We start from the raw sequence: 25,286 nt of genomic DNA on the forward strand, positions 1-25,286 counted from the left end.
GAATAAACTGGCATTGCAAAAACTGTGCATTCATGTTGATATGATATCTACTATCACAGAATTGAAACATGTTCTCATTCAGGCAGGAAGCAGAATATAGAGGTGTTGCTGTATTCCTTTCCCGCATTGCAGCATTCCAGGCATGTTGAAACATTGTCCTCTCCTCTCCCTCTGGAACTGGGGAAGTGGAAATAGAGCTATGGGACACATACGTACATTGGGGTCCAAAATTGTTGACACTCTTGATTAAGATGAGCAAAAATGACTGTGTGAAATATTGTAAATAATTCAAACACTGAGCTATATTGTATGGTCAATATTTTTTATTTTTTTATTTTAGACTAACACAATTGCTCGGAGAAAGATATTTTGTTTAACAAGTGATACAATTTTTCTAAAAAATGTAGGGGTCAATGGCACTGAGCCTCTTTCTAAAATGTTTTATGAGTTGGACAATACATTGGGAGGGATCTTAGACCATTCCTCCATACTTGTATTTATTTTATTTAACCTTTATTTAACTAGGCAAGTCAGTTAAGAACAAATTCTTATTAACAATGACGGCCTATCCCAGCCAAACCCGGACAATGCTGGGCCAATTGTGCGCCACCCTATGGGATACCCAAATATACAGAATCCTTCCAGATCCTTGATATCCTTTGTCTGTGCATATGGACTGCCATCTTCAATTCAAATCACATGGCCATTGCAAAATGTTGATTTTATGGTCAATTAACTATTTATTGGTGGACTTTAATGTGTTTTTGAGGTTATTTTCTTGCTGGAAGATCCACTTGCGGCCAAGGCAACTAGGTTTTTGGCACAACATTTCCTGGTACTGGGTAAAGTTCATGATGCCGTTTACCTTAGCAAAGGCCCCAAAACCAGTGGATGCAAAATAGCCCCACAACATTAAAGTTCCACCACCATATTTTGCAGTAGTTATGGGGTTATTTTCTGTTCATGCGTTCTCATTTCGACGCCAAACCCACCACTGGTGTGAGTGGCCAAAGAGCTCTATTTTCATGTCATCTGATCAAAGCACCTATTCCAATCAAAGTACCAATGCCGTTTAGCAAACACCAGACAATTACAATTGTTGGATGACATGAAAAAAGAGCTCTTTGGCCACGCACTCTTTAAGGGGCTACCTGTGTCTATTAAATTACTGTTATTTTACATATAAGTTTGATGCATGCAGTTTCATTTTTTATCTCCATGTTCTCTCCCCTAGTTGCAGTCCTTCAGTAAACCAGTAAATTCCATTGTCAACCTGTCCAGACAGGTTCCACTCTGGTGAGAAGGTAAGGAAGGTAAGGGAGGGGAGGAGGGGTAGTTGAGGGATGAGAGGGAGGAGTGACGGGCTGGGTAGATGATATCACACACATTTCCATAGAATTTCTGACCAAGGATGCACAACTTACATCTATAGATGCACTGTTGTCAAGCATAAACAGTCAAAGACAAAGCTATTGAACAATCTACTGTATTGACCTATAATAGTAATAGAATAAAGCCAAAATGGTCTATCCATTTCAACAGTTTATGATTGTTAATGCTTTGAGTATGATAATGTGTTAATATAATTTCTTATACTGTATTGTACAAATGGATGTGGAAGGAACGATACTATTAACTAATGTTAGGTGTTTGTTGGTGGGATAGTTTGTTTCTCAAGGGAGGGGGATACATTTTATTCGGTCATTAGAATTTGTCCAGGAGGGCTATATTAGGGCATTGGCGAGTTTTAAAATAGAGGGGGCGAGGCTTGCCCTTTTTGCTGCAATGCCATTGGTCCATGCTGTAAGCTAAAATGCCTCTACATAGGGCAGGTAAAAAGACAGTGAGACTGACATTAGGCACTGCAGAAAAAAGGATTCATCTGGATTACTTCATTTTATTTATCTTTCAATGCAAATTTACAGAAAACTCTCAGACACATCTTGACTTTTTTTTGTCTTCAATGATTACTCTTAAATCAGTCCTCAAATATTTGTAACAATCTTTTGATGAAACTTGCTCATAGTGTTTGATGACTGTTGTTTGATGTTTTGTATTTGTATTTGTATTGTGTTTTGTTTTTCCAGGTATGGATCAAACAAGAACCAAGAGTTGAAAAGTCAATCTCCAGTAAGGTGAGTCAGATTTGAGATGTACAGTACCGATGTAAAGGGAGAGTATGCAGTGACCCATACATTCAACCCGTTGATTGACAGGTAGCAGTCTTGATATTGAAATGTTATATTCTACTCAGTATTGCAAAAATAAAAAGACAATGTTCCTAGTCCAGGATTACATACAAAACTATGTGATTATGTACCATAGAAGCATCAGTGCTGTCTCTACATGTCTAGCAGGGCTAAGGCATTCACCTGGGCCTGGAACACACTGGAGGAATGGAACAGAACAGGAGCAGGTCTCATCTTGTGCAGGGAGAGGCTGGCACACCCTTTACACACGCACAATTAACAGATACTTGGAGTGAACTGGCTCTTGCACCCTCTATAAGTATGTCATTCTTCCCTCCTCAGTGTTTCCTCAGTGTTTAATGTTCCATTTTGACTCATTTTGTGTTTTGTTTTCTGATAAGGTTCCAAGGAGTACTCAGCTATGAATTGGGGCAAATGAAAGGACTCATAGGCTGACTGGAATTAGCCATGCATTCTATCCTTCATTCCACCGGAGTCTGTGTCATGAACCATTCAGATTTCAGTGGTGTGAAGAGTAAGAAACATGGACTTTATCGTCAATAGAAAAGATTGGAGAATTGAATTCTCTACTCTGTGACTATGGACTCAAATCAGTAACTGAATTTAGTATTGTTTCCAGCATTGTACTGCAGACATACTGTATATTAAAAAACATTAGGAGTATTTTTTTTATACATAGATCAATAAAGAATCAAAGCCTGACGGAGCGGTGCAAACATGAATAAAGTGTTACTACCTGCATTAGATTTCATTTATATTTCTGTTTATGGTTTGGTGTATGACACAGTTGCAATCTCTACAAGAACATGGTGGGTCAGATTCTTGGTCATTAATATTTGCAATTCATGACCATTTCTGTGACCTATGACCTACCAGGTCATAGGTCAGTTCAGGTTCATCAAAGCTGGGCCTGAGAGACTGAAAAACAGCTTCTATCTCAAAGCGATCAGACTGTTAAATAGCCATCACTAGCCGGCTTCCACCTGGTTACGCAACCCTGCACCTTAGAGGCTGCTGCCCTATGTACATAGACTTGGAATTACTGGCCACTTTAACAGTGGAACACTAGTCACTTTAATAATGTTACATACTGCTTTACTCATCTCATATGTATATACTGTAGTCTATTCTACTCTATTTTAGTCAATGCCACTCCGACATTGCTCAATCTAATATTTACATATTTCTTTATTCCTTTCTTTTACTTCTAGATGTGTGTATTGTTGTGAATTGTTAGATACTACTGCACTGTTGGAGCTAGGAACACAAGCATATCGCTACACCCACAATAACATCTGCTAAATATGTGTATATGACCAATACAATTTCATTTTATTTGATTTTTGATTTGCCATGCAGTACCTCCACTGATGTAATGCATCTAACAAACAAGTTGCATCTAAAATGAAAATATATGTGGCCAAAGCCCTTTAAGAATATTTTTTGCCATATAAAACTAATCACTCACTCTTTGTACATAAATGAGGTTGTGAAATCACAAGTTGTCATTCAGACACTCTTAACCCCACCCCTCCAGGTCCCTTTTACTCAGCCCTGGATTTTCCTGAAGTAGAATACAACTACATGCAAATGGGAATATCACCCATAGTGAATAACTTTATCAAGGGCATATCTTTCCTCATGCAACTTCTTCTAACTTGATATGGCTTCATCTAAGTAGATACAAATGTCTACATGTATAATATCAACCAATCAGATACTTTTATCTTAGCCTTTAGTCTTTAGTATTTGGCCTTAATTGAAAACCATCCCTCTCTCACATTTCCATCAGATATTTCTATTCAGAGATTGAATGTATCATTCTTGTTCTAAAGATAGCTGGTTTTCCCATGAGACTATACCTGGGTCTCTGTGGGGCAATTAACTATCTTCATTAGCAATGAGACATTTTGCAGACCCTATTCAAAGTGTTAATTGCTTCGAAAGAGACTGCTGGAAGTCACTTGACAGCTATTGTGTGCTTTAGTCATCCAGTTATAATTCTTCCACCCAATTAAGATGAAGGAGCATAATGAATGAACAAACAAAACAATAACAGGACAAATCTGGAATGATTAATATCCTGGTAATTTCACTAATTGGACCGTGTGACAAAAAAGGCTCAAACTCCGCTTCGATGCATCTCTTTTTATTTTCTACACACGTTCATTTCTAGCAACATATTGGTTTCATGACCTTCCAGTTCTGTAATTCCAAGCATGCCATCAACTTTGGGACATAAGTCAAAACAGCTCAAACAATAATGTTATATGCTGAAAAATATTAACCAGGATAAAAATCTAATTTAAAAACTAGAGTACATGAGTTCAAGATACTTTTGCCACACATTTCACATTGTACAATGTTAGCTCTATATGTTTTATGATCCATATTCTAATAGCAACATAATTCATTAATAATCAACATTCCTCATCTTTGTAACCATATCTGACCACAATAATGTCCCTCACTCACACAGTAGATAGTGTAGTGGCGCTGTCCTGAACAGGCCTCTCCTGCACCACACACCTCAGCCTGCTGTTCATCTTCCTGTTGGTGGTTATGATCAGCAGGGGGCTGAGTTCTGCATACAGCGACAAGAATAATATGTGCACAGTCCATTATCCACCCCATAGAGGAACATGTACAGGGTCACCAAGGCCACTACAGCCTTAGCTGTCCGCTGCTCTGCCCCACCACTGGCCCCAAATCTGCTGCAGAGTCCCTTCACCTGTTGGCTGTGGCAGTACAGAAACACAAGGATAACCAGACTGGCCATCAGGGCCATGGGCACCACGTCCCTCCCCACCTGGACAGCCCCGTTCACCTGCGTGGACTGCATAGAAGGGAAGCGAACAAATTAATGCTGTGCTGCATGAGGCCCGAGTTGTTCCAGGAGCCCAGGGACAAGGCTATGGCTGCAGGAAGCTCGCCAGGGTCTCTAGCGGGCAGCACTCGCCAACCACAGGCAGGTTGGCACAGGCCAGGTACAGCACGATTGCATCAGCAGGAAGGAGCAAGTGCTCCTGGTACAGTGCCAGGAGGAATGCCAAGACGACAGCAGTGTTTCTTGGGACATCAACCACAGTGACAGGTACAGCACTCCCCAGACCACCTCCTCTGATTCTGTGGTTGCAGAGATAAAGGATATGAAAATATATGTCAAATCAGTATTTGTCAATATATACAATCATCTCAGAAGGCCGTTGCATACATCAGTTATTTTACCTGAGAGGAATTCTGTATGTTGGAGTCTGATCACTAGTGTGTTTGTAAACCAGACCAAAGTCCCCTTGGCTAGTGAGTTTCCTTGTGTACTTATACTCTCAGAGAGATTCAGTAACTGTAGGTGGTGATCAGCATGGTCCACTGACTTTAGGCTCCTCTTTCATCTCCCTCCAATTACCTGAGATCAATACAGATGACTGCATCTGTTCCAGCTGTGGCTATATGGCACCAGAACATGTAATCAGGACTGAGGACAGAATGACACCAAATAAAAGGAAATTGAGGTCTCAAGAAGTATCTATATGTCAAGTTATTGTGCAAAGAAAGCATTCGAATTGGGACAAAACCCTTTGTCTAATGCTCAATGTATTCCCAGCCATAATTATCACTTTAAATTCTCATAGACTAGGCATACTGTTCTATTTCGTTCTTTTTCTATGGTTTCTTTGAATCGCTTTCTGCTACAGTCCAGGTAAGGACTAACAACAAGCCTACAGTGCCCCCCTCTGGAGAATGATGTGACAAGACAAGTGTATCATTTTTGCCATTCAAAAAGGTCTGACATAGGAGTAAAATAGTTACCCCAAACTGAAAAATGAAGTATGAGCAATGTGTGTTTGTTTTACTTTGTGATTGATGTTTTATAATGAGATGCATAACAAGTCAGATAGACTTGAGCTTGTTTGATGTCATTGATGTGAAACACGCCTCACTGTCACGCTGGCTCCTCTGTCGGAGATAAAAGTGCTGAAGCAAAGACCTTGGTCCATAAAAACAGACTGGAATTCCACTGAAAGGTATATTTACTCCTGGGAGAGTATACTTATTTAGATGTTCAACAGTCGTCAGTAGTTTTTGACAACCTGTTTGAGGCATTGAAATGAAAAATAAATCTATAAAGAAATTCGAAAGGGGAAAAAACAAGTCTAGTCTTTGGAGGAAACTTATTAAAAACCCTCTGCTTACTATGTAGAATACATGATAGAATCCCTAGAGAAGAACATGCATGAGCTTGTGCTCTAATTAGTCCTGTACTCATGTCAACATATTGATACTAACATGGGGAAATTACACCACTTCAATTTATTGATCTCATAGTGGGTTGAAAATGAGTAGCAAGTGAAATTCAAATGTCACCTTAGCCTATATCAAGGATCCTTCAGCATGAGTCGACTTTATTCCAAGTTCGACTTATAGTTAAGGGTGCTGTCTAAAATACACTGTTATGTCTTAAGCACAGCTAAACCACGACATTACCATCTTTCATTCATATGTTGAGAATGGAGCAACGCTGGGTTAGAAATGTACACTGTCAGGATTGTTACTCCCCACTGTGCAGCAGAGGTTTTGCGAAACAGGATGATTGTTCTTGTAGGTTAATAAAGAAGTGTGAAGAGTGGATATCAGAATAGAAGGCTACTTTCCCAGTGCTCCGATTTAGACTAAACATGCGTTATTGCTAGATAATGACCTTTGCTGCTGTGGCCCTGAAGACATACTCCCAGGACAGGAGAGAACAGAAGTGAGCAGTGCAAGGCGCCAGCTGTGCACGTTGAATGACTAAATCAAGCTGCTTTTACATCAACAATAACAAAAACCACTGCTGGGTTATGGGTGCACTAATAATGAATATTACCCCATTGAACAGGCCATCCTAAAACATTACTGTTTGTTGCGTTATGCCATAGATTTTTTAATTGAGGTTTCTGTTGAATATGGCCATTATTGACATTAATGCTGTCATCTGAAAATAAAAAAACTCTTACTCTTGGTTACATTTTGTAGTGAGTCTTAGGAGGGGTGAAGTGAGTGTTCTAATGTTGTGCCCTAATAATCCCTACAGAGTACAACATGCTTTATACTGTAATTAACCACACTGAATGACCAATACTGTGTTCACGTTTCTTTATTAATAGTCACAGGTAAGGATATGCTTTCTGCAATCATTGTCCAATAACTAAGAGAGTGCAAGGTGGTCATTTACCCCTACTGCATCGCCCGGGCCCTGTCCACTTTCATCACTTGTATGCTCAGTGTGTTCCAGGCGGTGACCATCGCCCCTGCAGCTTTGTCCAGGCTTAAGTCCTGTCTTCCCAGCCTCATTGTGCCCACCTTAGCACGGCTGTGGCTCCTCAACATGGATGCATCACAGCAAGAATTGTCTCTATTGGCCCGCGCAATGGCACCATGCCTGCCTTCACCCTGAATGTTATATTCTTCCGCATAGACAATGTCATCTGGATTTACATGCTGACGGTAGCCAAGTTGTCTCCAATGGTGGCTGACAAGAGGGTCTTCTTCTCCTCCTGTTATGCCTCTCTCAGTCCCATCTTCATCATCAGCTCCAATAAGAAGGTCAAGAGCAAGTTGGTGTGTGCTGCAGCCGACCAAGAACAACCATCAGCCAACACCCAGGACTTCAGTGACAATATCTCAAATGTAACCCAAGCTCTGGATAAACGTTATTTCCTTCTGGGGCTATTATACCACATGGATGGTCTTCTTGTGATTATTTTGTGTAATTATGCCTGTGTAGTCTACTTGTTATAGGCCTTCTATTTATTTGTGTAAATCATTGCAGTTTTCAGGATTTTAGATTTAACTAATTTTAGATTTAACTCATTTAACTAGTGTGACATGGTGTTTGAAACAGTACCCTAGGGATTGATCATTCTATTGGACAAGCAGGAACTGTGAGGATAGATGACAAATACAGTACAATACAATAATGTGGACAAAAAACAACAGTGACAAAAAATGTAAATAGTTATAAGTAATGCTATGGAAATCAACATAATGTAAAAATCTTTATTTTACTATGCATTGATGTTTATTCTACAAATCTAGAGTGGTAAGGCCTACACTCTAGCCGAGCTGTAACAAGTTATTTATTATAATGTGGATTTTCCACAGACCACACGCGGCACAGATTTGACAGTTCTGAAAATTGTCAACAAGCAGGCTGAAATGAATCGGATTAACCCGGAAAAAAAATAATCGCAAGAGCCATGTCGGTGTGCATTCCTATGAATTCGACTTGAAATGCAACTGACAACGAAGTTTGCATTTGGAAAATCGTTTAAATAACTGAAATAAAATAAATTGCTCATAAATCTTTGCGATTCCCGCAGTCGAGATGCTGCTAGCTAGCTAGTTTACCCCGTCGAGCTGCGCGCCACTCCTGGGCTGAAGAAAAGCTGGCGAGCTAACTTTGCTTAATGGTAGCTAGCTAGCTTCTATTGCTAATATAGCACTACTGTACTGGTTTCTTGATTAGCTAAATGTGCCGCGAATCTGTTTACCTATTTTGAATGGTGGCAAATGTAGAAGTTGAAACGTGTTTTGTTCGAGTTGAAAAGTATAGCCTAGCTGAGGTTGCTTGAATGATGATGATGATGGCGAGGCAGAGCTAGCTAGTTTGCAATCCTACAACGTTACTGCGCCATCCCACTTGATACTGCTCCTGGATGATGGTTCTAAGAGGAATGATTGATCTTTTAATGTTTTTGGAATTATCTCTAGTAGAGTTTCACCCGAATACAGTAGGATCATTGTATCACCTATCTTCAACCACATTATCCTTTGGCTTTGGGGTAAGTTTTAGTCAGTTGACTTTCTGTAGCCTATACAGCTAACAGTAGTTTTGTATTGAGTATAACAAATGTACATGCAGCACAATTAAAAACAGTAAACTACAGTTATCAGTGATTATTTCTGGTATTGAGTGAACATGATATGTGTGAATGCTCTTTGTACTCCACAATGGCTTTGTTTTTGCTTTATCTCTAATGTTCTTTCCTTTCCTTTGTTTTGACAAGCCTGGGTTGCAGTCAGATCTTATCTGCCACTGTGGCCCCTGCAAAATGACCTGACACAATCTTCATCACAGTCATAAAACAACAATGGCAAGAATAGCTTGGTATCAAGAGAAGGTAAGGGCCTCTTTACACTACACTACTTTGACAACACAAGCTAGGTCCAGGAGAGATACTTGTGTAGTGTAAAGAGACAGATCTAGATTAAAATCTCTTTAAGAGATGTCCCACATTACCACAACCGGCTGTGATTTGAGAGTCCCATAGGGCGGAGCACAATTGGCCCAGCGTCGTCCAGGTTTGGCCGGTGTAGGCCGTCATTGTAAATATGAATGTGTTCTTAACTGACTTGCCAAAATAAAACCTCCGGAGGTATGTAAAACCAGTAGATGATATGCCATGTTCAAAACATCTGGGAACTGGTAACTCGGAAATCTCAGACTTTTGACTTGAGTGCGTTCAAGACAACTGGGAACTCAAAAAAAAACTTGCTCCGACTGAGGAAAAATCCTTTTGAACAGTCATCCAACTCGGAATTCCAACTCGGGAACTTGGGCCTCTTTCTAGAGCTCCGACTTTCCCATCTGTAGATCATGACGTCATGATTTGACCTCGTATTATTCTGAGTTACCAGTTGTCTTGAATGCACCAATAGTGATAGCGCTGACGTCATCCACGTATTCCTATGGAAAACTCCCAATGGCGCCTGAAGTATTTGAATTTGAAGCTTGCCGTATTGGCAAAGATATTTATAACTAACCTAAGATGGTTCATCTGTGTTGTTTACAGTGGGCGCAAATGAAGCATAGTGGGCAGATAAAACAAAGGGGTGGGCAAAGCCAAGCACGAGCTAGCGAGATCCTGTTGGCTCGTTGTAGCATATATTTGCATATTTCCATTTGGGAACGCCTCCTTTGTGAAGTGCGCGTGTGCACAAACTCAATTCAACCTTGCACTTTTTCTAAACAATGCCATTTTTTAAAACTTTGGCAAAGTGTCAAGTTTATAAAGCTCAATGGGGAATTCAAACTTACACCGCAAGTGGCAGTAGATGTCAGGAACTCGCCGCCTTACCACTGTGAGCTAACTGTGCAGAGATGTATTTTCTCACGATGCACATTATTTTATTATCAGAGTGCCAGTGCACTTCTGGTAAGTAAGCTTTAGTGAGAACATGGTGGGATCAGGTTTACCCACCCCCAAAATGAATATTCATGAGATATTCCCCCCGCCCACAACATCTCACCTGAATTAATATTTGTTAAACTTGAACGGGTCGGGTCGGGCAAAGGCTGAAATTGGGGTTGAGAGTTACCCTTTAAGAAAAAGTCTCTCCCACACCACATGTCCCTGCCCGAATTACCGTAATTGCCTTAATACAAGTACACAGCTTTCTTGCTCTGTTAGACAAATTGAACATGAAAGGCTTTTAAAATATCCATATATGTGTGAATCATTGCATTAATCAAGTGTGCAACACTATGTGCAATATGGTTTAGATGAGAAGCTCCCGTATAGTTTCAATTTCTAGCCTTATTTTGATTGTCTAAATACTATGGTATTTACGATATGCTAATAGTTGCACTCACATGACGCAGGAATGTGGCTTTGGCCACACTACATCCCAGGCTGGTGTAAATAGAAAAGTTGCAAATCTGATGTTGAAGAGAGATCTCACTAGACATATTTTACTAATGTAAATGGCCCCTAAGACATGCTAGACTTACTGACAATGTAATGAGGGTCTAAAATCCCCTACATGAGATGATACAAACTGAAGTGTGTGCATGTGTCAACAGATTGGTGCATATGATCAGCAGGTCTGGGAGAAATCTCTGGAGCAAGCAGAATTTAATGTAAGTTCATGGCATTTGGCCTAATATGCACACAATTCTTATATGATCAGCATTTGTCACTAAGATAAGTGTCACCCCCACAGGGTATTGACAGTAAACCAAAGAGGTCTGGCCACATCAAGACAAACCTCATTGATGTTGACTTAGTAAGAGGTGAGTATCCATTTATTACAAGGTGTTATATCTTATATCTTACACAATGTCGCTTATTGGATGGATATGGTGCATGCAACGCTATTGATTGGCTCTCTTCTATTCCAGGATCCACATTCAGCAAGGCAAAGCCAGATAGTCCATGGACAGCATTGACTCGTAAGGGTCTTGTCAGGGTGCTCCTCTTCCCCTTCTTTTTCCAATGGTGGATCCAGGTGACCTCCAGGTCCATCTCCACCTGTATCCTGGTGCTCTACTTGATGCAAGGTAAACTCGCATCTCACATTAACATTGCTTTAGGCATGGGTCAGATCATGCTTGTTGTCTACTGTTAAGAAGTCATACGATATACTATTTATCGACTTAAAGTAAATAATTCTGTCATTCACTAACTCTCTAAAGAGCAGGTTTCTACCATTTTTGGGTGGCCTGTTAACTTAATGGCTTTCTCTCTGCAGTGGCAGCATCAGTGTTGTACATGGAAGTTCCTGCAGCCAGTGCTAGTGAGCTATTTGGGCCCATGTGTCTGATGTTGTTGCTGGGGACAGTGCACTGCCAGATAGTGTCCACTGAGTCCAACCGGAGCCCCTCAGACAGCCCTGTGAGCAGCACCAGCCCTGCACGAAGGAGGAGGTTGGGCTCTTACAGCATGTAACACACACACACACAGCTGTGTGCTCACCCTTTTATACACTCTTGCAAACTGCTCTCACACTGTATAACATGTTCCCTCATTTCTCAACATTCATTCAGGCCAAGGAAGGGTAGAGGATTGAAGAGAACAGAAGGACAGGGGAACGATGGGGACACTGAGCTGCAGCCTTGGCAGCTGGAGGAAAACCAGAGGTTATACAGATCAGAGGAGAGAAGGGTAAGGCCATACAGACAATGACCAGATCCTCTACCTGAACATATAGCAATAATTCATGTTTGTGAGTCAAGCAGTCGTTAACCCTTTACACTCTAGGAATTGTCCTGTATGGATGGGGCTAAATTGAATTGTTTCTTACAGAAGAAATATGAAATGCATAACCATGGAAGCAATAGAAAGGGAATAGTTTGAAGATAATGGGAAAATTATTACACCAAATTTGAGGACACAACAGTTCACCTGACACAAGACTGAATCCAAACATTACACTGTTGATTTTATGTGCATTTTACATTTACTGTACTTTTCGCCACATTTGTTGATAGCAAAGTCTGAAAATACTCTTGATACATTCAGTAACATGATAAGAATATTCCTGCAAAATGTGTGGTAGGTGCAACATAAGATAACAAAAATGACAAGGGTTTGAATGAGAGGACTAACTGGTGTCTCCAAGTGGTCACACACCTCTCCAAAGTTCCTTAATTTAAATGCACTTTTATGACTCAAAGAAGAGTCTTCAACTACAAGGTGCTTTTTTGAGCTCTCCTAGCTGTGCCGTTGAGGAACTAGAACAAGCACACTTGTAGTTGTTTTGTTTGGAGCACAACGCTGCATCCCTGCCATCACACAATCACTGTTGTTGTTTCATGCAATACAAAAACGGCCCATTTTATAAATCGCAGTAAGTTTCAGTTGGGCATCATTTCAAAACGTGTTTTATTGCCAACGTGACTAGCTAAGTTGTAAAATACGATCTTACAGTGTTAGACTTTCACAAGGCATTTCAGATAAATAGATCGTAATTTTGGTCCCCATAGAAAGGAGTAATGAGTGCATTCAGGTGCATCTCTTCACAATAGACAAACAGGCTCATTCTGTTCAGAACAACCCAGGGTATGACGCCATGTCATCTTGTAACTGAACATCAAACATAGTGATCATAAACGTTGACACTGTATTAGGGCTGACCCCATTTAGTCGACTGGTCGAATGTTTGGTCGATAGGCTGTTGGTCGACCGAGATTTCTTTAGTCGAGCGTTTGCAATTGTATTTGTTTTCAATGTGCACAAAACACCTGTCTAATTCATGCCTGTCTCAGTTGACTAATCCACTGCGGTGGTCGCACGGATGGCACAATCCATCATTCTAAGACGTGATACTGAAATTGTATATGATTATGTAAGAATAATGGAGCCACACTAATAAATCTAATTTTAGTCCTGTCCAAATCTGCCATGTCAATAATTTGTACATGACAGGGAAAGTAACAATTCCAGCCACAATAACCGACTGTTTTTTGGTGAACTCCAAGGTCCTCTGACAATACTAGTCCCGTGCAAATCGGCATCCCTGTGTTTTGAGAGAAATGTTTGAGTTTGACAGGTGTTGCTCACGGTTTGACCAAGAAAACAATAACTGTGCATAGGCTAAAAATGAAGGGCCTACATGTATCAACTTTCACAGTGAATACTTTTGTTCATATGTTTTGTGCGTATGAATTGAATATTGCCAAATGCACCTGTGAAAAATATTGCACCTATTTAATGTAACCCTTGTGGTTAATAGATCGCAAAGCAGCATACAAATGACCTAAAATTTTGAGAATGATAAGTTCACTTTTACATCCATAGCCTTAAAACACATCTACAGTGCAAGTGCACTGTTCAGCTCACATCTGAAGGCTGGGGGGCATTTAGGAGGTCTACTGCAGATCGCTAAAATATCCTAATGATTATCACACTTCCTCAATTCAAATATTATGGCGACACTGTTATCACCTGGACTTGTTGAAATATCTTTGTGTAGAAAAAAAACTCTCCAGGCTTCTGTCATAACTGTCCATTTTTTTGAAAAGAATAAAGAATTACAGGGGGCAGTTTGGAAAAAATTAATCCCGTCCTAATCGTCCTCTGGAATAACAGACATTCTGAGGTAATTATTACATAACCAACGTTCTCTAGTAATACTAGTCCTGTGCGAAATAGGGCTTAACCTAATTGTCTAAGAAAATTGACGAGCCAGCAAACCCCAACTTAATTAGGTCAATAATCAACAGCCTAACTGTTAAATGTGCCAGGCTTTATACATCATCCATATACAGGATGAGACCCAGATGCAGACCGTTCGAATCACAGATGTTTATTAACAAAACAGGGGGCAGGCAGACGACAGCTCAAGGGCAGGCAGAGGTTGGTAATCCAGGGCAGAGTCAGACTGGTACAGAACAGCAGGCGGGTTCAGGGCAGGCAGAGTAGTCAAAACTGGAAAAACTAGAAAAGGGCTAGAGAGAAAAGTGAGTATGGAAAAACATGCTGGTAGGCTTGATGAGACCAGACAAACTGGCAACAGACAAACAGAAAACTCGGGTATAAATGCACAGGGGATAATGGGGAAAATGAGCGACACCTGGAGGGGAGTGGAGACAAGCACAAGACCGGTGAAACGGATCAGGGTGTGACAGTACCAGTCAAACGTTTGGACACACCTACTCATTCAAGGGTTTTTCTTTATTCTTACTGTTTTCAACATTGTAGAATAATAGTGAAGACATCAAAACTATGAACTTACACATATGGAGTCATATAGTAACCGGCAATGTTAAGCAAATCGAAATACATTTTATATTAGAGATTCTTCAAAGTAGCCACCGTTTGCCTTGAAAGCTTTACACACTCTTGGCATTCTCTCAACCAGCTTCACCTTGAATGCTTTTCCAACAGTCTTGAAGGAGTTCCCACATATGCTGAGCACTTGTTGGCTGCTTTTCCTTTACTCTGCGGTCCAACTCATCCCAAACCATCTCAATTGGGTTGAGGTCAGGTGATTGTGGAGGCCAGGTCATCTGATGCAGCACTTCATCACTCTCCTTCTTGGTCAAATAGCCCTTACACACCTACTCTGTTTCACAACGTCATGACTGTTGTAACCAAAAATATCCAATTTGGATTTACCAGACCAAAAGACTGGTGGAAATCTGTCCAATGTCCATTACTCGTGTTTCTTGGCCCAAGCAGGTCTCTTCTTATTATTGGTGTCCTTTAGTAGTGGTTTCTTTTCAGCAATTTGACCATGAAGGCCTGATTCACGTAGTCTCCTCTGAGCAGTTGATGTTGAGATGTGTCTGTTACTTGAACTTTGTGAAGCATTTATTTGGGCTGTAGTCAGAGGTGCAGTTAACTAATGAACTTACCCTCTGCAGCAGAGGTAAATCTGGGTCTTCCTTTCCTGTGGTGGTCCTCATTAGAGCCAGTTTCATCATAGTGCTTGATGGTTTTTGCGGCTGCACTTGAAGAAACTTTCAAAGTTCTTGAAATTTTACATATTGACTGACCTTCATGTCTTAAAGTAATTATTATTTTTTGCTTAATTGAGCGGTTCTTGCCATAATATGGACTTGGTCTTTTACCAAGTAGGGCTATCTTCTGTATACCACCTCTACCTTGTCACAACACAACTGATTGGCTCAAATGCATTGAGAAGAAAATACATTCCACAGATTAACTTTTAACAGGGCACACCTGTTAATTGAAATACATTCATGAAGCTGGTTGAGAGAATGCCATGAGTGTGCAGAGCTGTCATCAAGGCAAATGGTGGCTGCTTTTTTGATTACTACATGATTCCAGATGTGTTATTTCATAGTTTTGATGTCTTCACTATTATTCTACAATGTAGAAAATAGGAAAAATAAAGAAAAACCCTTGAATGAGTAGGTGTATTCAAACTTCTGACTGGTACTGTATATCTACAGAAATAAGGCAGATCTTTCTTCTGTTTGAGTGTTTGTTTAATAGCCTACTGATTCCGTGAGCACCAAGCCTCATACAACGGCAAAATGACGGATAAAGAAATTTCACAGATTTGGCTGTTTTTAATAATTGCCATGCCGTAATAAAGGCTTTACAATTGTTTTCTGTTAGAACAGACTGGTATTACTTATAATTTATTTAGTGTTGTTTACACTGTTCCAACAGGCAGAAAATTAATATTGTAATCTAACAGCACCTGTTTGTCACACACAATATCCACGCAGCTCTTGCTCCTATACCCTCATTTTTTTTTATTTCCTTCTAATTGTTATTATTACAATTATTATTATGATCATCTTTATAATAATAACTAATGTCGTTATCATTAGTAGGCTTTGTAAAGTAGCCTTGTATACTCAGCCATCTAGCTGTAGGCCTAAGACTGTGTCCGGTTCAGTCTTAATAGCGTAATTTACTTAGGCCTATATTTCAATACAGCCTACTGTATCAATCAGTCATGCTGTGTGATGGCATGAACAAATTAATATGAGACATTCATGCTTTGAAATGCAATCAAGCATTTTAGTTTTAAAATTGAATAACAAAGGGAGCTTTGAATAATTAGCATATGCAATAAATAAACCGCAATTCACGAATGCATGCAACTGTTTTTAGTCTGCTGTAATAAAGGCTTTGTATATCTTTTTTTCCTTAGAACAGACTCTCTGGTACACTTATTCATTTAGTGTTGTTTACATTGTTCCAAATGGTCAGAAAAAATATTGTAATCTAACAGCAACTTTTTGGCAATCCTAATACTCATGCAGCACTTGCTTCTATACCCTCCTTTTTCTTGATCTCCAGTAGTTTACATAACTACGTCAAATGTCTTCCACAGATCTGACTTCCCCTTTCCCTCCTGAGCAACCAGTAAACATTTGCTCGTTTCGAGTTTCTTTTTCACATTCTCTGCATCCATTTTGCTGTCGACATTACTGTGTTCAGAGTTTATAACCAATTTATTGATGTGATTATGATAGGCTATAGGTCAGGCACTATTGGTCACACGCATGTGATGCTTACATGTTTCATGTAAAGAGAGCAAGGATCCTAAACAAATTGGGATTTCGGGAAAGGACATTTTAATTCAGAAACAAGTAAGAAACTAACACTTGCTGTGTTGTGGTGCCAGATTATTTCACTTATAATTCACTGTATCATAATTCCAGTGGGTCAGAAGTTTACATACACTAAGTTGACTGCCTTTAAACAGCTTGGAAAATTCCATGATGCCATGGCTTTAGAAGCTTCTAATTGACATCATTTGAGTCAATTGGAGGAGTACCTGTGGATATATTTCAAGGCCAACCTTCAAACTCAGTGCCTCTGCTTGACATTATGGAAAACTCCAAAGAAATTAGCAAAAACCTCAGAAAAAAATTGTAGACCTCCACAAGTATGGATCATCCTTGGGAGCAATTTCCAAATGCCTGAAGGTACCACATTCATCTGTACAAACAATAGTATGCAAGTATAAACACCATGGGACCACACAGCCGTCATACCGCTCAGGAAGGAGACGTGTTCTGTCTCCTAGAGATGAATGTACTTTGGTGCGAAAAGTGCAAATCAATCCCAAAACAACAGCAAAGGACCCTGTGAAGATTCTGGAGGAAACAGGTACAAAAGTATCTATATCCACAGTAAAACGAGTCCTTTATCGACATAACCTAAAACGCCACTCAGCAAGGAAGAAGCCACTGCTCCAAAACCGCCATTAAAAAAAAGCCAGACTACGGTTTGCAACTGCACATGGAGACAAAGATGGTACTTTTTGGAGAAATGTCCTCTGGTCTGATGAAACAAAAATAGAACTGTTTGGCCATAATGACCATCGTTATGTTTGGAAGAAAAAGGAGGAGGCTTGCAAGCCGAAGAACACCATCCCAACCGTGAAGCACAGGGGTGGCAGCATCATGTTGTGGGAGTGCTTTGCTGCAGGAGGGACTGGTTTACTTCACAAAATAGATGGATCATGAGGAAGGAAAATGTGGAAAATGATGTGGATATATTGAAGCAACAGCTCAGGAAGTTAAAGCTTGGTCGCAAATGGGTCTTCCAAATGGACAATGACCACAAGCATACTTCCAAAGTTGTGGCAAATGGCTTAAGGACAACAAAGTCAAGGTATTGGAGTGGCCATCACAAAGCCCTGACCTCATCCTATAGAACATTTGTGGGCAGAACTGAAAAAGCGTGTGCGACCAAGGAGGCCTACAAACCTGACTCCGTTACACCAGCTCTGTCAGGAGGAATGTTCACCCAATTTATTGTGGAAGGCTGCCCGAAACGTTTAACCCAAGTGAAACAATTTAAAGGCAATGCTACCAAATACTAATTGAGTGTATGTAAACTTCTGACACACTGGGAATGTGATGAAAGAAATTTAATCTGAAATAAATAATTCTCTCTACTATTATTCTGACATTTCACATTCTTAAAATAAAGTGGTGATCCTAACTGACCTAAGACAGGGAATTTTTACTAGGATTAAATGTCAGGAATTGTGAACAACTGAGTTTAAATGTATTTGGCTAAGGTGTATGTAAACTTCCGACTTCAACTGTATGTAGATGGTTTTAAAAAGAGTGGGAGGCCCCGGTGCACAACTGAGCAAGAGGACAAGTACATTCGAGTGTCTAGTTTGAGAAACAGACGCCTCACAAGTCCTCAACTGGCAGCTTCATTAAATAGTACCCGCAAACACCAGTCTCAACGTCAACAGTGAAGAGGCGACTCCGGGATGCTGGCCTTCTAGGCAGAGTTGCAAAGAAAAAGCCATATCTCAGACTGGCCAATAAAAATAAAAGATTAAGATGGACAAAAGAACACAGACACTGGACAGCATCCCAGAGTCGCCTCTTCACTGTTGACATTGAGACTGGTGTTTTGCGGGTAGTTTCTTGGCAAGTTCTCGCATGGAATAGCCTTTATTTCTCGGAACAAGAATAGAGTGACGAGTTTCCGAAGAAAGCTCTTTGTTTCTGGCCAATTTGAGCTTCAAACCCACAAATGCTGATGCTCCAGATCCTCAACTAGTCTAGAGAAGGCCAGTTTCATTGCTTCTTTAATCAGCACAACACTTTTCAGCTGTGCTAACATAACTGCAAAAGCGTTTTCAAATGATCAATTAGCCTTTTAAAATGATCAACTTGGATTAGGTAACACAACATGCCATTGGAACACAGGAGTGATGTTTGCTGATAATGGGCCTCTGTATGCCTATGTAGATATTCCATTAAAAATCAGCTGTTTCCAGCTACAATTGTCATTAATAATGTCTACACTGTATTTCTGATCAATTTGATATTATTTTATTGGACAAAAAATGTGCTTTTCTTTCAAAAACAAGGACATTTCTAAGTAATCCCAAACCTTTGAACAGTAGTGTATATGGAAATATAAATTTAAAACATTTTCAACCAATCGATTGGTCGAAAGAACAGGACGACTCTCGGGGACAGCCTTACACTGTATATGACATGAGTTTAAATTAAATGTAAATGTGAAGTGCACATTTGGATTCACGGGTGTTTGGCTTGCTTGTATGACATCAAAGCGGTATTAATGTAATTTATTAACATCTCATCAAGTCCTCTTAATTTACAGCGTTTCCCTCACTCAGCAGGGAGGGATGTGTGCAACTTTTTGATGCACTAGGTGCTCAAGTTCAGAACAGCTGTCAGTCAAAACCTATAAAGCACTGTGAAGTGCAGAGCCTGAGCTCTGACATAATGTATAGCATGTTACTGTACAGCCACTGCATTAAAATTAAGGTGCTTATCACTGCCTAAATCTGCTATTTTTACCCGTATAAGGTTCAAGTGTTAAGGGCTACCAGAGTTCCAAAAGTTCCTATTTTCATGTGTGTGGGGAATCTCAGAATGTATTTGTTACCTTTTGGGTTGCCTGAGCAAATTTGTTTAGCGGGTTGTAAGGCTGGGCGGGGCTTTTAAGATGGGGCTTTGTCTGTGATTGACATTTTGGCTACCAAGGTTGTGTTGCTGTTTATCCTGTGGATTCTATTGTTGATTGTGATGCTGTTCCAGAACCACCAGAGAAAGTCAGGCTTTGGGGCCTCTGACGAACTTTCAAGTGAGGAGGATGAGAAAGAAAAACTACCTACTGGTGTAGCTGGAACTATACCTGCCTCTGTCCTCAGGAAGAGACGCCTTCACTCCTTCTCTAACCCCTCATCACCTCAGGTAAACCTTAAGAGGCAGTGAGTCCTGTTCTGTTTATTGTAGCCAGAGTGAAAGGGGGGCATTTAGTTTGACCTATTATTTGCACAGGAGGAAAGTAGTGGAGGTGCCATGGACACTAAGGTGAAACCTCATGACGTGGAGCGCCTTAGGACCGAACTGGAGCGCCCGGCTTCTGACACAGATGACACAATATGGGAGGAGCTTCTTCAGGGGCCTGACACCGCCTCCACTGGCAGTAGTGACAGTGAGGGGGACGGGCGATACGGCCCTGGCCTGACCCTCCCCCCGTTCACCACTCTCAGCAGTGATGATGAGACCCTGCTGCAGGTTGGTCCGTCCACAAGGACTCACTTTAATCACAGAAAGGGTAAGTATATATCGGCTCACCAGCTTTCTCTCCCCACAGGGCCATCTATCGTGGCTGCAGGCGTGCCACCCATCCAGAGACCGGGTCAGTGTCATCATCTGGGAGCAGGGGGAGTGCAAGAAAGCAGATATGTCAGTACTGGAGATCAGTGGGATCATCCTCACACGGGTACACCTCCTATGACCACTTCATTACACACTGATGCCTTTTTGGTAGAATTAACACACATCCAATACAGAGGGAATGCAGGTCTGTAATCTTTAGGACTGGAAAGGGGTTCTGTCTGATTATATTTATAGAAACACTATTAGGGCTGTGTACTCTGTGCTCCATGCCACTGTCCTCCTAACATAGGTAATTTCTTCTGTGTAGGTGAAGGTGGTGGAGCAAGGCATGGGTTACCTAGCCCTGGGGGGGTTGTTCACTGCCACACTGGCACTGCTTCCTTTTGTCTTCCGCCTGGCACAGCAGCTGGACATGAAGCGCCTGAGCTCTCTGTCCCTGGTAGAGCTGGCTGTCATGGTGGTGGGGCCGCCCAACACCCAGATCTACGCCTTCTTCTTCATCACCACCGTGGAGAGGCTTTGCCTCACTGGACTCTTCTTCTTCATGATGTGTGTGGCAGAGAGGACCTACAAACAGGTCAGCATGTTAGTCCCACTGTACTGTAGTAGACATACCACTACAAAACAAACATGCTGGAAATGGTGTGGTTGACATGTTTTTGCGTGGTTCTCTTTCAACAACAGCGGCTTGTTTTCGCCAAACTCTTCAACCACATCACCTCAGCACGAAAGGCTAAGAAGTGGGAAATCCCCCATTTCAGGCTGAAGAATGTGCAGAACATAAAGATGTGGCTGTCGCTCCGCTCCTTCCTCAAGGTCTGACTTACTCTCACTACTCCTATGACTTTTTTAGGTATACTTCAGTGTATGGCTTTGACCAGTAGGGGGTGATTAATGTCTTACCCTCATTGATTAATGTCTTACCCTTTTTTTTCCCATCACAGAGACGTGGGCCCCAGCGTTCCGTTGATGTCATCGTCTCCTCCATCTTCCTCCTGGCCCTCTCCATCGCCTTCATCTTGTGTACACAGGTCAGACATATCTATAAGAAAGAGTGCCTGTATCTCTGATAAATACACAGGATTCCAGGAAACACCATGATTTACCTTCCCCTTGTTATGAATGGGCATTGGTTAAGGTCCAACCTGTAGAAACTCAATCGATGAAAGATTGAGTACTCTTTTTTTCTATCTCTAACTCCCAGCTCCTGAACAGTCACCACACCTTCCTGGACTCTGAGACCAACTGGGAGCTCATGGTGTGGGGTTCCTCTCTCATCCTCTTCCTGCTCCGCCTGGCCACCTTGGGCTCCGAGACCAACTGTAAATACAGCAACGTGTCAGTGCTGCTGACGGAACAGGTGAGGCTCCCTACAACACACACACACGTGCACACGCAGACAGACCACTTTAATACTTTCAGTAATGCATCTCCTCAATTCTTTCAGATCAACTTGTATCTTAAGATGGAAAAGAAGCCCAACAAGAAAGAAATGTTGAACATAGTGAACAATGTTCTGAAGCTTGCAACAAAATTAATGAAAGTAAGCATGTCTTTAAACTTTAGCCACATTATGAATATTTGGATTTAGTCTCGTCTTCTGGGCTGGTGGTAGTTTATTCAGCATAACGTGCAGTGAAAGCATCTCTAACTTTTCATACCAACCCTTTTACAGGAGCTTGACACCCCCTTCCGACTGCTGGGTCTGACTGTGAACCCTCTTATCTACAACATCACACGTGTGGTCATCCTGTCTGCAGTCTCCGCTGTGGTCAGCGATCTGCTCGGCTTCAACATCAGAGTGAGTGGAGACACTTCTAATACCACAGTGCTGTAGCAGAACACTGAAATGTGGTGGAGCACAATTGGCCCAGCGTCGTCTGGTTTTGGCCGGGGTAGGCCGTCATTGTAAAAAATAACTTGTTGGGAGTCTCCCGGGGGCGCAGTGGTTAATGGCGCTGTACTGCAGCGCCAGCTGTGCCACCAGAGACTCTGGGTTCGCGCCCAGGCTCTGTCGTAACCGGCAGCGACCGGGAGGTCCGTGGGGCGACGCACAATTGGCCTAGCGTCGTCCGGGTTAGGGAGGGGTTGGTCGGTAGGGATATCCTTGTCTCATCGCGCACCAGCGACTCCTGTGGCGGGCCGGGCACAGTGCGCGCTAACCAAGGTTGCCAGGTGCCCGGTGTTTCCTCCAACACATTGGTGCGGCTGGCTTCCGGGTTGGATGCGCGCTGTGTTAAGAAGCAGTGCGGCTTGGTTGGGTTGTGTATCGGAGGACGCATGACTTTCAACCTTCGTCTCTCCCAAGCCCGTACGGGAGTTTTAGCGATGAGACAAGATAGTAGCTACTAAAACAATTGGATACCACGAAATTGGGGTAAAATTCCAACCCCAAAAAATAAATAAATAAAAAATAAAAAAATCTTAATTGACTTGCCTCTGTCAGAGTTGTTTTCCTCCTAGTACATTTGTATTAACTTCCAAAAGTGAGTATATGTGCTGTGTTTTTAAATGCACCCTCCTTGTTGTCTCTTCTACAGCTGTGGAAGATCAAGCCTTAATGCTAAACCACTAACTGTTGGACAATGGAGACTGCCAACTCCTACCATCCACAGCTTGCTATCTGTGCAAAGTGTGCAATTCTACTGAGTGATCGCCTATGCATTTCAGTGCCTTCCCTCCCAGGAACATTGAACTTTCAATCACACAATACCATTGTGGTCATACACAAGCATGAACTCTTGACAATGAATGATATACACATCCTTGACTACTACATCTGCTGCAGCAGTTCCAGTAACCCAGTGCCTGAATCTGGAATGTCCCTGGACCTGACCACTTCCTGGCTCTCACATGGAGAAACAGTAGCCAATGGGTGCCTTCTGAACACTGAGAAATTTGCTGGACATTTGAATGTAAACCATTTTAAGACATGGAGAAACTATGGAATAGGAAACGAAAATTAACTAATTCTTATAAAATAATTGGACATTCCAGTGTGGTTTGATATGTACATGGAACAAAAATATAAACGCAACATGCAACAATTTCAATGATTTTACTGAGTTACAGTTCATATAAGGAAATCAGTCAATTGAAATAAATTCATTAGGCCCTAATCAATGGATTTCACATGACTGAGAATAGAGATATGCATCTGTTGGTCACAGTTACCTTAAAAAAAGGTTGGGGTGTGGATCAGAAAACCAGTCAGTATCAGGTGTGACCACCATTTGCCTCATGCAGCGCGACACATCTCCTTCGCATAAGAGTTGATCAGGCTGTTGATTGTGGCCTGTGGAATGTTGTCCCACTCCTCTTCAATGTCTGTGCGAAGTTGCTGGATATTGGCAGGAACTGGAACATGCTGTCGTACATGTCGATCCAGAGCATCCCAAACATGCTCAATGGGTGAAATGTCTGGTGAGTATGCAGGCCATGGAAGAACTGGGACATTTTTAGCTTCCAGGAATTGTGTACAGATCCTTGCGGCATGGGCCATGCATTATAACTCTGAAACACGAGGTGATGGCAGTGGATGAATTGCATGACAATGGGCCTCAGGATCTCATCATGGTATCTCTGTGCATTCAAATTGCCATTGATAATGTGCAATTGTGTTCGTTGTCCATAGCTTATACCTGTCCATACCATAACCCCACCGCCACCATGGATTTCACATGGTTTTCTCTCTGTTCACAACATTGACATCAGCAAGAAACTCACCCACACAATACACGCTGTCTGCCATCTGCCCGGTACAGTTTAAACCGGGATTCATCTGTGAAGAGTACACTTTCCCAGTGTGCCAGTGGCCATCGAAAGTGAGCATTTGTCCACTGAAGTTGGTTAGGACGCCAAACTGCAATCAGGTCAAGACCCTGGTGAGGACGACGAGTTGTACAACTGATTGCATTCAACTAAAATGTCTTCCGCATTTAACCCAACCCTTCTGAATCAGCGCTTCCGTGATACGGTTTCTGACAGTTTGTGCAGAAATTCTTTGGTTATGCAAACCCACAGTTTCATCAGCTGTCCGGGTGGCTAGTGTCAGACGATCCCGCAGGTGAAGAAACTGGATGTGGAGGTCCTGGGCTGGTGTGGTAATACATGGTTTACAGTTGGGAGGCCGGTTGGACATACTGCCAAACTCTCTAAAACGGCATTGGAGGCTTCTTATGGTAGAGGAATGAACATTAAATTCTCTGGCACCAGCTCTGGTGGACTTTCCTGCAGTCAGCATGACATTTCCTGGTCTTTATATTGTCCCCAGCACAAGGTGTGTAATAATCATGCTGTTTAATCAGCTTCTTGATATGCCACACGTGTCAGGTGGATGGATTGTCTAGTTAAAGGAAAAATACTTACTAACAGGGATGTAAACAAATTTGTGCTAAAAATTTGAGAGAAATAAGCTTTTTGTGTTTTTTTTTATTTCAGATCATGAAACATGGGACCAACACTTTTGCGTGTTGCATATTTTTGTTTAGCATACATGTACTCTCTCAAACATAGCTGTTAGATTATATAGAATACTTTTTCAATGAAAAATGTATAGATTTTAAAAATGGATTACTGAACTAACTTAATTATGTATTTTCTTTTCAATAGGATATATTAAACTCTACTCTAAATGTATTTTTGTGATATTTAAGGGAATTTAATATAGATTTTATGGGGGCTTTATTTATTTATGGGTTTTC

The 25,286-nt window shown here is 41.4% G+C and overlaps 1 protein-coding gene across 2 annotated transcripts; it reads left to right on the forward strand.

The window, feature by feature from the left end:
• Nucleotides 1-8,328: 8,328 nt before the first annotated feature.
• On the forward strand, nucleotides 8,329-25,221 carry LOC110527990 (protein PHTF1). Of its 2 annotated transcripts, none has more exons than XM_021609710.3 (18): nucleotides 8,329-8,659; nucleotides 8,961-9,031; nucleotides 9,257-9,370; nucleotides 11,053-11,109; nucleotides 11,193-11,262; nucleotides 11,371-11,529; nucleotides 11,721-11,895; nucleotides 12,016-12,133; nucleotides 19,996-20,151; nucleotides 20,239-20,478; nucleotides 20,558-20,686; nucleotides 20,891-21,160; nucleotides 21,268-21,399; nucleotides 21,528-21,614; nucleotides 21,788-21,943; nucleotides 22,031-22,126; nucleotides 22,259-22,384; nucleotides 23,124-25,221. In XM_021609710.3, exons 3-18 carry the CDS (start codon nucleotides 9,341-9,343, stop codon nucleotides 23,142-23,144), a joined length of 2,022 nt encoding a protein of 673 aa, XP_021465385.3. In that variant the 5' UTR covers nucleotides 8,329-8,659; nucleotides 8,961-9,031; nucleotides 9,257-9,340; the 3' UTR covers nucleotides 23,145-25,221. The 2 variants fall into 2 exon arrangements, with proteins under 2 accessions (XP_021465385.3, XP_021465384.3); XM_021609709.3 differs by having other exon boundaries at nucleotides 8,348-8,659; nucleotides 8,964-9,031.
• Nucleotides 25,222-25,286: the final 65 nt, after the last annotated feature.

Source organism: Oncorhynchus mykiss, chromosome 7 (genome assembly GCF_057628025.1).
Source record: "Oncorhynchus mykiss isolate SJ-2025 chromosome 7, ASM5762802v1, whole genome shotgun sequence".
Lineage (NCBI taxonomy): Eukaryota > Metazoa > Chordata > Actinopteri > Salmoniformes > Salmonidae > Oncorhynchus > Oncorhynchus mykiss.

Coding starts and splice junctions, on each gene's coding strand:
- LOC110527990 (XM_021609710.3), top strand. CDS start 9,341: ATGGCAAGAATAGCTTGGTATCAAGAGAAG. Junction 21,615..21,787: donor CCTTCATCTTGTGTACACAG/GTCAGACATATC, acceptor TCTAACTCCCAG/CTCCTGAACAGTCACCACAC. Junction 22,127..22,258: donor TTGCAACAAAATTAATGAAA/GTAAGCATGTCT, acceptor ACCCTTTTACAG/GAGCTTGACACCCCCTTCCG.